At 41.2% G+C, this 15,164-nt stretch overlaps 2 protein-coding genes across 12 annotated transcripts in view; both read left to right on the top strand.

The window, feature by feature from the left end:
- The window catches only part of LOC103388559 (glucocorticoid modulatory element-binding protein 1), a 9,469-nt gene extending 4,473 nt beyond the window's left edge, over positions 1 to 4,996 (top strand). Inside the window, exons 8-11 of one of the 2 annotated variants that reach the window (XM_025061892.1) lie at positions 944 to 982; positions 1,633 to 1,770; positions 2,534 to 2,650; positions 2,741 to 4,996. In XM_025061892.1, the coding sequence (XP_024917660.1) occupies positions 944 to 982; positions 1,633 to 1,770; positions 2,534 to 2,650; positions 2,741 to 3,222 (776 nt within the window). In that variant the 3' untranslated portion in view covers positions 3,223 to 4,996. The remainder of the gene's footprint in view (positions 1 to 943; positions 983 to 1,632; positions 1,771 to 2,533; positions 2,651 to 2,740) is intronic. The other variant, XM_008323605.3, reaches the window with a different exon arrangement.
- A 752-nt stretch (positions 4,997 to 5,748) lies between these two features.
- ptprub (protein tyrosine phosphatase receptor type Ub) overlaps positions 5,749 to 15,164 on the top strand; it is a 160,031-nt gene continuing 150,615 nt past the window's right edge. For 4 of the 10 annotated variants that reach the window (XM_017037726.2, XM_017037724.2, XM_025061882.1 and 1 more), the window contains exon 1: positions 5,750 to 6,069. In XM_017037726.2, coding sequence (XP_016893215.1) covers positions 6,000 to 6,069 — 70 coding nt within the window. In that variant the 5' untranslated portion in view covers positions 5,750 to 5,999. Of the gene's footprint in view, positions 6,070 to 15,164 lie in introns of all 10 variants that reach the window. The other 6 variants (XR_003051617.1, XM_017037722.2, XM_025061881.1 and 3 more) reach the window with 2 other exon arrangements.

Below are 15,164 nucleotides of genomic sequence, written 5' to 3'. Positions count from 1 at the left end.
CAGGAAACGGTGTCGATGTTTCAGCAGTGTGAACGGAACACTGACCACAGAACAGAGTAAAATAATCCTTAATCCAAGAAGTTGGAGCCATAACTATACGCAGTATTTCTGCAGATCTGTGCAGTACATGATGCTGCAGCTTTGTCTGAGTACATGGAGGTATTTTGGTAAAACTTGCAAGGGTACATGAATACAGAATGCAGTTGTTGCCACACCTTAGTGAAGTAAAGACATTTTTGAAATTTATTTGCCTGACCCCTCCAATAGCTTCGCTCCGCCCCTTATATTGCGATCCAGTGGTATAGTGCAAATAATGAAAATGATTATATTCTGCAGTTATGTTTGTAGACCAGCTCGTGGACACTCACAGTTAGAACTGATGGGAAGTCAAAGAAGTTCCTTTTACTTTTGAATCAACTTTTTCATTTGTCCGGGGGTAAATGAGGACATGAACTGTGAATTGGAAATATTTGAAAAAAAAATAATAATAAAACCTCTAATGCATTAGTTGTTTAATTAATTATTCAGAACACATTAATTAAAATGATCTATTATGCCATGCCCCTGGTTATCTGGTTCACTGAGCCAGTGTAGTTCTAAATCTGCAGAGGTGCAACTTTTGCAGACGGGCATTAAAAGCTGCTGACCTGGCAGACAGAGAGTCACGTCTGTTTATAGTCACAAACACAACATCTGACATTTCGCAGCTTTTCTTGGTCGGAAGCTCGGCTTTGATTTAAGGACTTTTAACAGTTTCCGTGATTAAACATTGCTCCCGGTGGAGCACGGGAGGTAAATAACCTTAAACTACTTTTTTTTTTTTTTTTTGTGAATGGTAAATTGCAGCGCCTCACTGCACTAGCCATATAGCTTGTCACAGGGCCTTAAACAAATTGGCAACTCAAAGTACACCTAGCCAATAACTGTGCTTTCCCTTCAACAGAACCGTGCCATGTGACTTCCATTAGAGAACATTCACGACGTAAGGAAAAATGAATTCCACTTCAGAATGCTGTAAATAGGATTTGGAATATCGTCTTTGACACGTCACATTTGTCTCGATGGACATTTAGGCCAACATGAAGCCAGATGCACTTCTTTGCGAGATAAGACATCAAGAGCTTCTGACGTTTTTTTTTTTATCACTGTAATATAATCAATGTAACACAAATTCAAAGCCATTTTTCATTTTCTGTCCACTCTGCTCTGTCCTCCTCTGTGCCTCCGTGTGGAGCTGTGTTTTTCTAACCCATTTACTTCTTCTCTACTCTTTGCTCTCCAGCTCTATTACAATTTAACATCCTCTCTTTCTCAGGGCTGCACTTCCATTTCTTTTATCTCTGTCTATCTTTTTCACTGTTTCTCCGGCCCTAACCTCTCCTCCTTCTTTACTTTAATAGTCTCTTTTCCAATCTTCGCCTGGAATCCCAGCCTCTCCCTTCACCTCTTTCTATCTCATTTATCCAGCATTCATAATTTATTTGGCTTTGCCTATTGTCTCTTTTGTGTTTCTGCTCCGCTCCAACTCCGCAAACAAAAAGACTCAAATCACCTGTGTAATAATGCATTTTCTCATCATAGGCATTGTATTCTTCACTAATTATGTTTCTAATAAACTCTCTCTTTTTTCAGATGGGGTGTTGAGCTTGTGGAATGATGTGGCAGACCTGGGGTTGATGGGCGATGTTCTGTCCAGTCTCCAGACTGAATTATTAGCCACTCTCGAAGGTGTGGACGTCCGCAGTGGGCGGGGCGGTCTGCAGGAGACGGGTGAGTGACTGCACTGCACTGTGGGTAAAAGTTGAAATAAATAGTTTAGTGTACAATTGATTTATGCAGTGTGTTCAAACCTGTGCCTGTTTAGTTGAATCCAACAGTTATATACTAGCAGGAATTCAAGAAATATGCACACATTTTCAGTTTTTGACATTTGACATTTTTATTACAAATACAAATATAAAAAAATGAGTGATGACTTATTTTTTGATTTATTGTTTGTTACAATGTGTTGGATTTGTACTAAGTCTAGTCTAGAAAGTGTGAAGTATAGAAAAAAGTACAATTAGGAAAGATTTCACAACCCCACTGTTGAAGTACCTCTGTGGACCCCCAAGAGGTTGCAGACCCCCTGTTGAGAACTTCTGGTACAGAGTTAGGCTTTAAAATGTCTATTGTTTCATTATTATTGAGATGGATGTCGACACAAAGCATGACCTGGATTTCCTGCTTCTGAAAATGAGTAATGTGTTGCTTTGGCCTGAGGCGAAATGACTGCACTGGCTGTGTGTGTGTGTGTGTGCGTGTGTGTGTGTGTGTGGCAGTTGTGTCTAAGTCTCCTCAAAGCCTTAGCTTCTCTGCTAGTAATCATTCCTGTTTAAGTCACTTCATTTTGTTGGGCTGAGTGAAAGTGTGTGGAACAGACCAGGCTGTAACGTTGAAGCTGATGTCAGGTTTGATCAAACATCTCAAGGGGGCTCTCCTCCTGCTGTCACCATGGCAATGCTAACATGCTAATTATTTTTGTTTTGTGCAGATGCTGTCATTCTTAATTCCTTGTGTAAGATGTTTGGGCTTTTAGACTCGGTGAAGCGAGCTCTGGACCTGAGGCGCAGTCGGAGTGAAGAAAGCAGAACCCATGACGGCGCTGAGGGTGAGGATGTTGTTTGAAAGTAACGAACACTACGATCTGTGCTGTGATGTGTCAGTCAGCTGCATCATTCATACTGCGCTTTCCCCTCAGTATTTAGTGAGAGTTGGGAGGAGCGGCAGACGCCCGGTGGTGATAAAAGCACCTACAACTGCACGTCCTCCAAACGTCTTCAATCTGAGGGGCACAACCAGGACGTCCTGTCCTCCGTGAAAACAAATCAGCGGATCCAGGCTCTCGCCGTCCCTCCTGGATTATCTGCTTCCTCTCACGCTCAGCTCTCCGTCCACCCTCAGTACTTCACCCACGTCTTCGTCTCCAGTGACCAGCACCAGCATGGAAGAACTGGAAAGATGGACAGAAAGAGGAGGCATGGGTTAAATGACAGGAGGAGGAGCCAGGAGCAGGTGCAAAAACACAACACCTCAGGGAGCTATGAAGTAGCAGGACTGAGGGGTGGCCTCCATCCTGACATTCATGAAAGTCCAGAAGTGGAGACAAGGGATTTTCATGACTTTGGAAGAGTGATGACTGAAAGAACATCATCAAAGAAACATAAAAGTAAGAGGGAGTGAAGGGGGGAGTCCAGAGTCCGGAGTCGGCAGGAGCCCCAGGCAAAAAGACTTAAATGATGAAAGTTTAAAAAATGCACAAGAACAGACATTTTAAACTTTGGTCATAGATGAATCAGTGTTTTTACTGATTGGTTGATGTTTTGCACTGATATCGTCAAAGGCAGATTTATGGATGTCATGTTTGACATTTCACACTTACAAATAGTCAATTAACACAGAAAAAATGCTTTAATTAACTGTCTAAACCAGTGGTTTCCAACTGTCCCTACATTAGAGCGCCCCCTCTTTTGGTTCTTGGACCCTTTTCCCCGTTGTTGACTTTGAAACACGATAATTCCTACAAAACTGAACAAAGGAAATTAAATGAGAAGTCAGTACAAATACCCCCACTGTGGTGCTAATGAACAAAATATTAAAATTGAAATGTATTTGTCTCTCTGTGCAGTGGGCCCCGCCCCCCAATTTGGGAGCCACTGGTCTCAACTGAAAATTGCTTTTGGTGAAGTCTTTTTTTTTCCACTTTGTAGAAGTTTGCCACATTAGTTTTTCTGCTCTAATTATAAATAGTCACTCAGCCATACTGGTCTTTTTTATAGTGTTGATAATTATGAAACACAAATATATGTTTCAGCCTTGAATAGATAAACAGAACAAAGTGTAAATATCCTTCAGTTTTTATTTATTATTCTGTGACTATACAAACCTTTGTGATTATAGTCTCCCTCATCAACGCTTTGTTCCAAATCAGAAATACTTCACCAATCCACAGGATGAAAACTGTACTTGTCAGTTTACCTTACACATTGATGACACATTGATGCCACATTTTCTGATAAACGTTAATAGGTGTTAATAGTACCTATTTAAAGGCATCCTAGTCTGGAATACATGACTAGGATGAATCATTTCAGCATAGTTTTTGAAAATACGTAAAAAAGGGAAAAGTCTGGAAAAACAGTATAATTTGCTCTTTCTTGAGTATTAAATCAGATCTCCACTGTGTAACCCCACAGATACATAGGCAGAAATAAAAACATTAAAGTGTATGTGTTATATTGAACAGCAAATGTGGGGGTGGGTGGTGGTCCAGAGCCGGAATTAGCCCCCGGACCAGGAGTTTGGATCCCCTGGTTTAAAGACATATAAAGCAAAATACAGACAAATAATACACTGTGTTGAGGTCAAAGGCTCCAAGACGTTGTTCAAGTGTAGTTTCATGGTGATTTCATTGTAATCACCTGCCAATGAAACATTGATATTTGTCATATTATCATATGGTCTGGAGCGAATTAAAGATGAAAGCCCAGCAGCACCACAGAGTCTACGATGTAAATCACTGTCTGCTCACTGCTTCATATACCAAGGCACACACAGACTGGTCGCAGCTGTAATAACATGATATTATCACTCCATCACAGGGCAGGTACATTTGTACATCAGAGAGAGAATGAATGACAGCTGATCATTAAACAACCTGCTGTCAGTCTCTCTGCCGACGCCTCTGTCACCGTCAGGAAGAAGCCGCGGTTTGCTTCATCCGTGCTGGCTGTAGTGAAAATTAAAAGCATCAAACAGTTGAGCAGATTGCAAGTGCTGGCTAATGTAAATAAATTGCTAACCTGTGCTTTTTTCCCTTCTTCTTCTTCCAATAGCAGTGTGCAGAATGGATGCTGTGCATCAAGCAGGTGCAATTACAGGTGTTGGCCTGACATATGCAGTGTTTCACTGGTTAAAACGAGTAATTTGCACAGTGATCCATCGCTCATCTGTCATTCAAAGGCTAACAACGTTAGAGACAGAGGTGTACACTCACTCACTGCACTTAGACGCCCTGCGGGATATGTGTCTGTTGGTCGCCTTTAATTCAAATTTAATGTTCAAGCACAACAGCTAACTGAATGATGAATACCCAGAATAATGTTGACAGAATGCTGTTGTTTAAAGCATGTTTACGCTCCAGCATGGTTCATGGTTAGAAGACAATAAGACTAGCATTGAACCAGCAATGAATTTAAATTGTACCACCCAATGTTTATATATATATATAATAAAAAATTAAAAATAATATATATATACTGCATACATATATACCTATATCTATAGATAGATAGATACCATATATAGTATAGTCTATTCAAAGCAGATCTGCATAATTTGAATTATATCTCTGCTAACACTGAGGCTAATGATAACTTGGTATGTTTTTTTTGTATAAATATATATGATTTCTTGAGGAAATATATACCTACTTCAAACAACTTTACTGTGACTTTTACTAAAACCAACTAAACCCAACTCTTGTCCAAACCTGTTCTAACCTTAGTCTTTTTTTTGTCAGTGAAACACGAGCAAAATTTTCCCACAGGGTTAAAATTTCCACCGCACGCGCACGCACACGCACATACACACACAAACAGGTGGTTTGTTCGTGTTTCGCTCGGTCGACGTTTGAGTAGTACAACGTCGTTTCCAGTTTCGTCCACGTGGGGTCGCCCGACTCATACGTTGTCAGTGGAGCTACGAAGCGGAGGCAGGGGTGGAAAAGTGGGCTCGAGAAAGAAAGCTCTCCCCTCAACTGTTTACCCTGACGTCAGTTTGCAGAAGTAGCTCTGCCCTGTCTCCCTCAGTGTCTCTGAAACTCTGAAACTGCGTGTGTGAGAACTGACCGGGAGAGAAGAACACATGGGGCTCGGCTCTGGTACTCGTGCGCGCGGACTTCACTGAGTGAATGAAATGTTTGCTTCTGCTCATTTAAAGTGGACTATAACAGCTTCACTATGAACACCTGCGCCTTTCTTTTGATTTTGGCTGTTCAGATTTACGCCGATGGCATCGAGGGACCAACAGGTAAGACCCGTGTCAATTTCAAATCTGTACGCGATAATAGTGTTTTTTTTGCACGAGGTTAAAACTCAATTTAAAGCAAAAGTAGAGCGAGTCTGGTGAAAGTGTCAACTTTCAGTTTTTTCTTTAAACCAGCACGTTGCTGCGCTCGTTTCCCTTGGCGGCTGTTTCTCGCCGACTAACTAACGGTTCGCTGTTCACCCCAACCATTTAAATTCAAATCAAGTAATTTAATAACTTTTTTTGTAAATCGGTACGCCCAAGTTTTATTATACTGTAAAAAATATGGGTAACTTATAAAGATGATACAGGGATGTTCGGGAAGAAGCTCCCGTCCCCCCCCAAAAAACAATTGTACTCTGCTGCTCTGTCCCCGGGCTCATGTCTACAGGCGCCAGGCAGCATGGATGGTGTTATCACTGCGATATGAAGTTTGAAATCAGACCACAAAAAGCGACATTTTCGACCGAAAATATATATATTAAAAAAAAAAAAATCAGCATTCAGGAGCTGATGCACCAAAATCCTCAAAGCCTGACTCAGTAGGTGATGACATCTAAAAACCAAAACCTGGGTCTGCTCCATGACGAATTTTGATCCTATAAATTCAAACAAAGCCAGGGTTTATTTTAATCAGAACATTTCCCACAATTTTTTTTGTATTCACATTATGCTGTTCCCGGCAGCACTGGCTACTGGAACAAAAAGTAAAACCGACTCGGTCTCAGAGATGCTGCATTTGTCTGCTGACGTGTTGAGCTGCCTGTGGTTTTGTGGGTTATTAAGTTGTTGAATACATGTGTGTAATAGATGTTTCAGAAGCATGAAGACTTAAACACATTTGAATGTTAAGTGGTTGCTGAACCTCCTGGCTATATTACTATTTTAAAAAAAGGATATTTAGGAAGTATAAAAAATATAATTTTTTTTAAAAAAAAGTGCATTGTCACTATGCATATTTAAACTTTTCAAAATTAGTTTTCTGATTGGTGGGATTCAACATCTGTGTTTGAATTTGATAAACACAACCACATTTAGATTGAGCATGGAAAAAAATGTCAATTTCTGTTGTTGGTATTGATTTACAGATTTTTTTGCAGCCTTGTTTACATTCATGTTTACTGAATTATAATTTCTTTTACATTGTTAAGACTGCTATTCCAAATGCATTGATCTGAATGAGATCGGCTGTGTTTGAGATTCTCTCCCCTGTCTCTCTTCCTCTCTCTCTCTCTCTCTCTCTCTTCCTCTCTCCCTCTCTCCCTCTATTACCTCTGCCTTTGCATAATGTTTCCCCTGTGGCACATAAAACCAGGCTAATAAGGCGGTAATATTGGTAACATTTCTACTGCAGGCTGTAAAACAATGTGACACGAGGCTTGTTAGATTCATGGTTGAAAAACAAACAAACAAAAGAAAAATGAATATGTTGAGATCAAAAGGTAGTTTGCCTTGACATGACATTCTGCAGTTGCTCATGTGTTAAAGTACAAACAAAAGGAAGGAAATAACAAACCCAATGTGAGCAGAGTGCGTATTGTCAGGGGCTGAATGAAGCAGATCATGAAGAGGAATGAGATGAAACATACAAAGGATCAGATCACAGGCAGGTAATTAAATGATCTGAATGGATCGGTGACGCTTCACTACAGCAGCGAGAGCGTCTGTCAACAAAAAATGTACATGCCCGTGTACTTTTGTAGTTTGTTAACTGGTGTGCTGCCAGCCATGCACGTCGCGTGGCCCGTTAGAGCGAACGCTGCCAGTTTGTGTGGCTTTTTCCTCTTCATATCTGCTCCACCTGACCCCGGTCTCCTCATCCTCCACCTGCTCCCCTTCCAGTAGGTGAAAATGTTATAGAATATAAATGCAGTCCCTCTGTGTCTTTCTTTTTTTATTACCTCTGCCTTTAAGGCTGAGTCTGTGTGAAGGAGGCCACACCTTAACCTTCAGTTAAACACTGCATACTGGGATTTCTGAGCAGTTTTACACGGTGTAATTTATACCTTCCATATCCTTTGTTTCGGTTTTATGAGATCGGTGCACGTTGTCAGTTCAGGGGAAGTAAAATCATTAGAGGCCATGAAATATGACAGCTCTCTGTTGCACTAGCTTGACATTGCAGGGAATTTGATAATATTTTGCATTTTCATTGCATTTGTTCAGACATAAAGAGGTTATAAAGCAGAGAGTCCGTATCCCGTCTGTACCTACGGTGCATGTTTTTGAACCAGTTTTCGACATTTGCCCTTCTTTGTTGCATCTGCCGGGAATAGAATGGATGTTCACTTACCATCTGTCTCCTCTATTAGCAGCAAATGTTTTCAACTGAGCAGCATAATTATACCGTGTCTCAAGACTCATTTACCAGTTTGATCTAAAGTTGAGGCAGAATATCTGTTTTGCTTACTTGAGTGAATTAGAAAACACTTGGACTTAGATGAAAAGGCCCAGAGTGTCTCAGCATGGCGTGGAATGAATAATGCTTATGAGCTTTGAGTTTGCATTACATAAACATCAGCAGTTCTGATGAATCTAATTTGGGCCCTCCACATGTAGGCATGGAGGGATTATATTTGAAGTAATACTTTATGAATAAATTGGGTGGAAGTTTAAGAAATTGAATTCTTGTCTCTTTTGGTTCTTTAACTTTGGACGTCACTACGAAGCTGAGAACTGACTTGTCAACATTAGTAATGAAAACGTGTTAGGTGAAGGCCTCACCTGGTTTAATCTGTCAATAATAGGAATTTACACACAGACATATCGGTGTGTTTACACAACATCAGAGAAACCAGACAATTGTGCTGTGTTATTCAACCAAATATTTAACCGACTGCATGAAAACTTTCAAAATGCCCTTAATTTGACTCGGGGCACGGTACATGGCCCAGATTGGCTGTGACCTATAAATGTATAGGTAGCATCTGCTACGTTGCAGATAAGCTTACATTCAAACTGTCACCGTCATCCTATACAAACCAAAAAATGGAAGCTGTAGGCATGGATTATCTCTTATTTTTTTCTCTTTTCTCAACATTAAATAAAAAAAAAATCTTGCAAGTTTTTTGTGATAAGCAAGCCATCTAAATGGCCCTTCTGGGCATAAAAACAACACAGTCTTGCCAAAGAGTTGCCTATTTCAGATGCTCTCCACTACAGTGTTGCTCATGGAATGTGACTGCGCCTTCATCTTCAGCCATTGGTTTTCTAGTTAACTGTCAGAATTTGAAAAAATCACTTGTGGAAAAACACTTAAATATGTGGATTTTTGACATGTATGACAGGCTAGTTTCAGAGTATGTTTGCAACTAGTAATTGTTACACATGATTTGAAACAAATGTTTGAATGAAGGAATATTATCGCAATACATATCGCCTCCAAGTGGACATACTTGAGTAAATAAATTGATTCCTTTTTGTGTTTGCTACTGGTGCTAAGACGGTCTGGACTACGGCACTTATGCTGGACTCACATACTGTTAATGTATATTATTCTACAACAGATTAAATGTATGTTAGTGACGTTGAAGTATGAGGATTATTATGAAAAGTCAAAGTAACATTCATCTAGACTGGATACAATGGAAAAAGGAACAATTTCAAGTACCTTTTACGGTAGGAGAGAAACTGCAGGATTTGGCCCATCCAGACATAAATAGTCAAGTACCTTTTATGGTAGGAGAGAAACTGCAGGATTTGGCCAAAGAAAACAATCGCTATCACGACACAGCAGTGGTGACTATTTGTAGAAACATTAGCAGAAAATAGAAAGACAGGACAGTAAATATACAGTAAATATATACAGTCAGTCAGAACGAGCTGCTGTATAAACCACTCAGAGCATGGTAAATACAGGCCACCAGTGTGATATAAATTCTCTTGTACTGCATGTGGTCACTGTAATACAGTATTCCCCAACCTTTTTTGTACCAGACATCGGTTGGTAGCTCTGCGCCTATCTTTAAAGGATTGCTAAAGGATCATTATGGATCAGTAGATTTTCTAAAAAATATATCTTTTAGACTTTATTCTGTTAGTATTGGAGTCTGAAAGACATATTATTTCTCTTTAAATTCTCTTTAAAGGAAGTATTTTATATATTAACTCTAAGTCTGTGTGTACCAGATGACCACCAGACTGGTGCTGGTCCATGGATCGGGGTTTGGGACCACTGTTGTAACAGACTGCCAATATAAATTAGGTGAAAAACAAAATACAAAAAGTATTTAGTAAACAATTAAAGCTAAAGAAAAAGAAATGATCATTAGATGTGAAACATCCTTGGGAAAATAGGGCATTGACAACCCCCCCCGCCCCCTCAATGGACGTGCTCCTACACCACCATCTGCAAATGGAGGCACTGAGCCCCATTCGGAGTCCAGAAGAGACCAGTTGATTCCTGTCTTTGTACGTAGGACCACAGGCAGTGCGGCAGGGAGCAGATGGTTAACTTCGCATCAGGGAGGAAGTAGAATGGAAGCAGAAAAAAGGAGGGTAAAAACCAGGCTGACAATAACCGAGGAATTCATTCACACAAATTGTCTTGATTTGTTCCTCCACTGGGAGCACTGCAGGACATTAGCTGGGCGCCTTTGTCAGCCGTTCTTTCTTGGGCACGTGTGAGTGTGTGATTAAACAGGATGTTTATGCCAGGAGTCCCTCAGCTCTGCCTCCTCTCATCCCATCCTGCTCCCTGATCCATCGTAATATAAAGGTGTGTGGAGGGAAGCCAGCTTCTTATTCACTTACTCATTTCACACGAGTTGTTGATGAAACATATCCATCTACTGCAATTGTTCCAGCCGTAATAATAGAAGCCAACTGCCATGATTGGTTCTCATCACCGGGAGCACGTGTCCAATCAGGGGGCCCCGACTCTGTCTGGCCCTGTTCCTCAGTTCTTCACGATACGTCTCACCTAAGCTCGTGCCACGCTGTGTGGGAAGATACTGGCTGATGCAGGGCTACGGCCCACACGTGTTGTTGTGATTAATTAATGCTGCCACAAACATTATTCCATCTCCCTTTAATTAACACATTTCGCTGTTTTTATTTGTCCCTGGAGTCGTCTTTTGTTTCTTTGTTTACAGTTGTGGCTCGCTCAGGCAGAGCGCTGTTTGCACTTTGCAAAGGTCAAGCGCAAGGTACGGTTACCACCGTTCCAGGGCAGAGAAAGAGCAGGTCGTTACCTCTGAGAACTGCCCAAAGCCCCAGAAGAGGGATCATTTCGGGCTGCGTACGTTTCCTCCGCCATTCAGCGCAGCCTGCCGGCCTCCCCTGAGTTTGGCCTCACTGGCCTATTCTGCAGGTCAACAAAGAGCTCTGAAAGAAACTGTTCGAAGCTGAGCAGATAATTACACCTAATGGCCATTATCCTGGCAAAGTCTTTTTTTCTCTACTGAAAGTTATTTTCTAGCAGGTGAAAAACCTGAGCAGGTTCACAAGACTAACGATTGTGTGAAATAAGAATTTAAAAATTCCCCAAGTCAGCCACTGAAATTAGAAACAGCTGGATGGTAAACATTTCCTTCAGTGTTAAGGGCCCAGGACTCAGGTCTAATGATGATTGTGTTGTTGTGTTGTGGTTCCAGTTTGACTGACGGGTCATTTCAGTGTATGCTGTTGTTGGCCATGCACCTGAAATGTAACTGTCTTTTGGAAATGATCCATTAATGAACTACTTACACTCTGTACTGTGGGCTTTCAATGTTTCAGAATAGGGGTGCCCAACCCCTGGTCCACGAACTAGTACTGGCCCGATTTCAGGGTGAAATCTGTAAGTATTTTGTCCCTGACAACAGTCTATGAGAAAGTAAACTCTTGTCATAATCGATGTTCCGGCAGTGCTGAGTGACTTGACTCTGATGCTAGCTGCTAGCATAGTGTCTGATGGTACCACACTTTTTGTAGCACTCTGGACAGAGGTGCCAAGACTGAGAGATGTACAGTCAGGTTCTGGCTTTGCCCTGTGTTTTTTTTTATTTTCACTCTGCAGCAACAGCCACCTCTCAGGCTCGGTCTCCTGCAGCCAGGTGTTATTAATGTGCTATTGATCTTTCAAAGTCCAGCCAGTCTATTTTACTTAAATCTGATCAAAGTGGCATCCTGCCTGTATCCTGCAAGTTTGATGTAGTAAAGGGAATTGATTGGATTTCCTGCCAGGACATGCATGATGTAAGAGGCTGTGCACTGGAAAGTTAGCTTCACTTAACTCCACTTCACTTCTGGGTTTTTCTTTTTATAAAAGTTGGTAACCATCTGCAAATACATGAGGACTAAATTCTGGTTCTGCTGTTAGGCCTAGGCAAGTGAACAGAATTTCTAATTTTTCTATTTTAAAATGTTGTTGCTTATTGGCTCTGGATACACAAAGTAACAGAGATCATTCTGTTAATGTGGAATATGAGTCCTGATATTGGCTGACTGAAAAATCTGTAGATTCTGGTGAAGTATTTATTTGAATAGAGGATATGTCGCTGTAAAAATTCAGTCGTGCCTCCGCATCAATGGGACTTAAACATACAGTACGTGTCCATCAAGCAGCGAGGTGGAATCATCACACCAGGTTATATTTCCAGTGTCTTTAAATCCATCTGAAGTGAGCTCACCTCAGAGGTCTTGACAGCGTTTCGGCACAAAATTGATGTACGGATTGTCTTTTACAACATACTGTACAGTCTCAGTCGCCCCAAGCCCACATGGGTATTTCTATCATGGTCAAGGGCCTGAAGGTCACACACATTTAACAGGGCCGTTTCTGTCACCAACCGTCAACCATGGATGGCGGCGTGAGGAAAAGCTTTTGCAATCCTGCACTTATTTAAAATTGAAAGGCAATTTTCCTGCAGTACAGCGCGATAAAAAAAAGTCTGACAATATTATTGCCCCAGTAAATACTCTCAGGTTTTCCTGTGACGAAAATGATCCTCGTTCTGTTGTTGCCAGACTGAGGCCCAGTGATGACCGGGTCCATTTTGTCCACGCAGTCCGCAGCTGTACTGCATATCTCAGTATAGAACAATAGAAAAGTGAGGCACAGAAGGATAGCAAATAAGCTAAAAAATATGCTGTTGATGTGCAGGCTCAAAGTGACAGGACTATTATAGTCATTATTACTTAAAAGCATTTGCTTTACTTCAATTTTAGACTAGGAAATTTATCATTTTTGCCATTGTTTGTAGTGTCGATGTGGAGACTGATACAAAGTGTGAGCACATGCACTTGCACACAAACACAGGTGTGTAATTATCCAACAAAAGAATGGGAGAGAGCTTAGAGTTGCGACCGTTTCAGTTTGTGTATGTGTGTGTGTCCCTGGAGGTTGTGAGCTCCAGACTGCAAAAAGTGGGTCTAGAAGACTGATGCTGCGAGTGCTGCTCCTTATCCCCAACCCAGAGGAAGGAGACGCTGCGGAACAGTTTATATTTAGCTCACTGGCCGTGTTTCAGTTCTTTACCTTTTCATCTGTGTCAACAAATTCACAGCCAGATTCTTAACACTTTCCTTTGTTGTGGTGTGGAACAAATGCTCAGGTCATGGAGTCAGAGTTCATCACTGGGCCGGGATCGTGGTTTGGAAATCTGACCTGTTGTTGAGCTGCCTGCTTAATCCAATGCATGTGAAACCCCCGGTGAAATCTGACCTCCTGACACTCCCCCAGACGTCAAAACACTTGTCTCTAGGACATTTTTCTTTGTGACAGTGTAACGGATGAAGGCTTCAGTGCTGATGCTGGTGATATTTCTGGTCCGACCAGTCACTTTTGGGAAAAGGGGAAAAAAAAAAAAAAAAGACGCTTCAGTGGAAGCCCGTCCATGAACCTGAACACTCATACACTTAGTGCTTGATGTATCTCACACTTTATTAGACTGACATTCTTTCACATAAACTTTGAAAGGACGGTGGAAATGGAAGACCATTAAAGGGTAACAGAGCATGGATAATGTCTGGTGTGCAGATTTAAAAGAGCGTAGTATTTGAAAGCTGCACAGCGTGAACTCGTACTAAAACTAAGCTCCCTGTGGAAACACCTTATCTACTCACTTACATCGCTTTTAACTTACATTGAAGATCCATGTTTAATTTTTAATTAAAGACCTCGTCTCTATTTCACTCCCTCCCCCTCTCTAGCTCATGCTCTCTTGTCCTCTCTCACTCTCCCTCCCTCCCTCACTTTCCCTCTCTGGACCAATGCCTCATGGTACAGTAATGACACTGTGACAGCTGCTGTGCCTGGTGGGTTATAGGTCATAGCAGTTGTCTTGGCCTTGGTGACAGCTGGTGGTGAATTAACTGAACGGGCTGATTTCAAACCTACTAAGAACATTCAACATGACTACGACAGAGGATAGAGACCACAGTTTGATAACAAACTGAGGTCTGCAGACATTGTTTTTCCTTCACTACGTCTGCAGTGCAGTTGGCAGCAGTTCCGTCACAGCTTCTTGTTGTAAATGTTAAAATACATTAAGAATACATTTTTATCACTTGAAAAAGATTTGACTTTTTGTCATTAAAATCTCTCTAAACAATCTCGTGAAGGCAGCCTCGGTGAGCATTTCTAATGAAAACAGAAACTGATAATAATCATCCACCACATTCCTTCAAGGTTCTTTGAGTACCTCGGTGTGTGAGTGTGACTTTTTTTAAAGTAAAGCAGCAAAAACAGCCCAGAACACGTAGACAACAAAGATATTTGGGTGTAACTGGATATTTAACAAAAGAGTGAGTGAATTCTAGTTGGGTTGTTATTGTTGATGACATTTCTGCTTTGAAGTGAGTGGCAGCTTGTAATTGGTGAACCTAAGGCCACACAGTTTGCATAGTAGAAAATACAACTTTTGAAACTCACTCTTTAACAACAATGGTGCTGATGTCATTAAAATAAAATGAAAACCTAAGAACCCTTGAGAAGACGTGTGTGTGTGTGTAGTGCCTGCAGGATGAGGATCAGTATTTTTATATGGCTCTGTTTTGTATTTCAAACTGTTGATTCTTTTCGGTAGAAAAACAACACTGCTGTAGTGGTGGCCCAGGGATTAGAGGCAGCACTGGAGTCGGGCCACCCAGGAGTCACAAGAAACCAAATCACTCCA

This window comes from Cynoglossus semilaevis, chromosome 13 (assembly GCF_000523025.1).
Source record: "Cynoglossus semilaevis isolate Cse_v1.0 chromosome 13, Cse_v1.0, whole genome shotgun sequence".
NCBI lineage: Eukaryota > Metazoa > Chordata > Actinopteri > Pleuronectiformes > Cynoglossidae > Cynoglossus > Cynoglossus semilaevis.
Note: the sequence above shows the minus strand (reverse complement) of the source record. Positions and strands in the feature narration are given on the sequence as shown.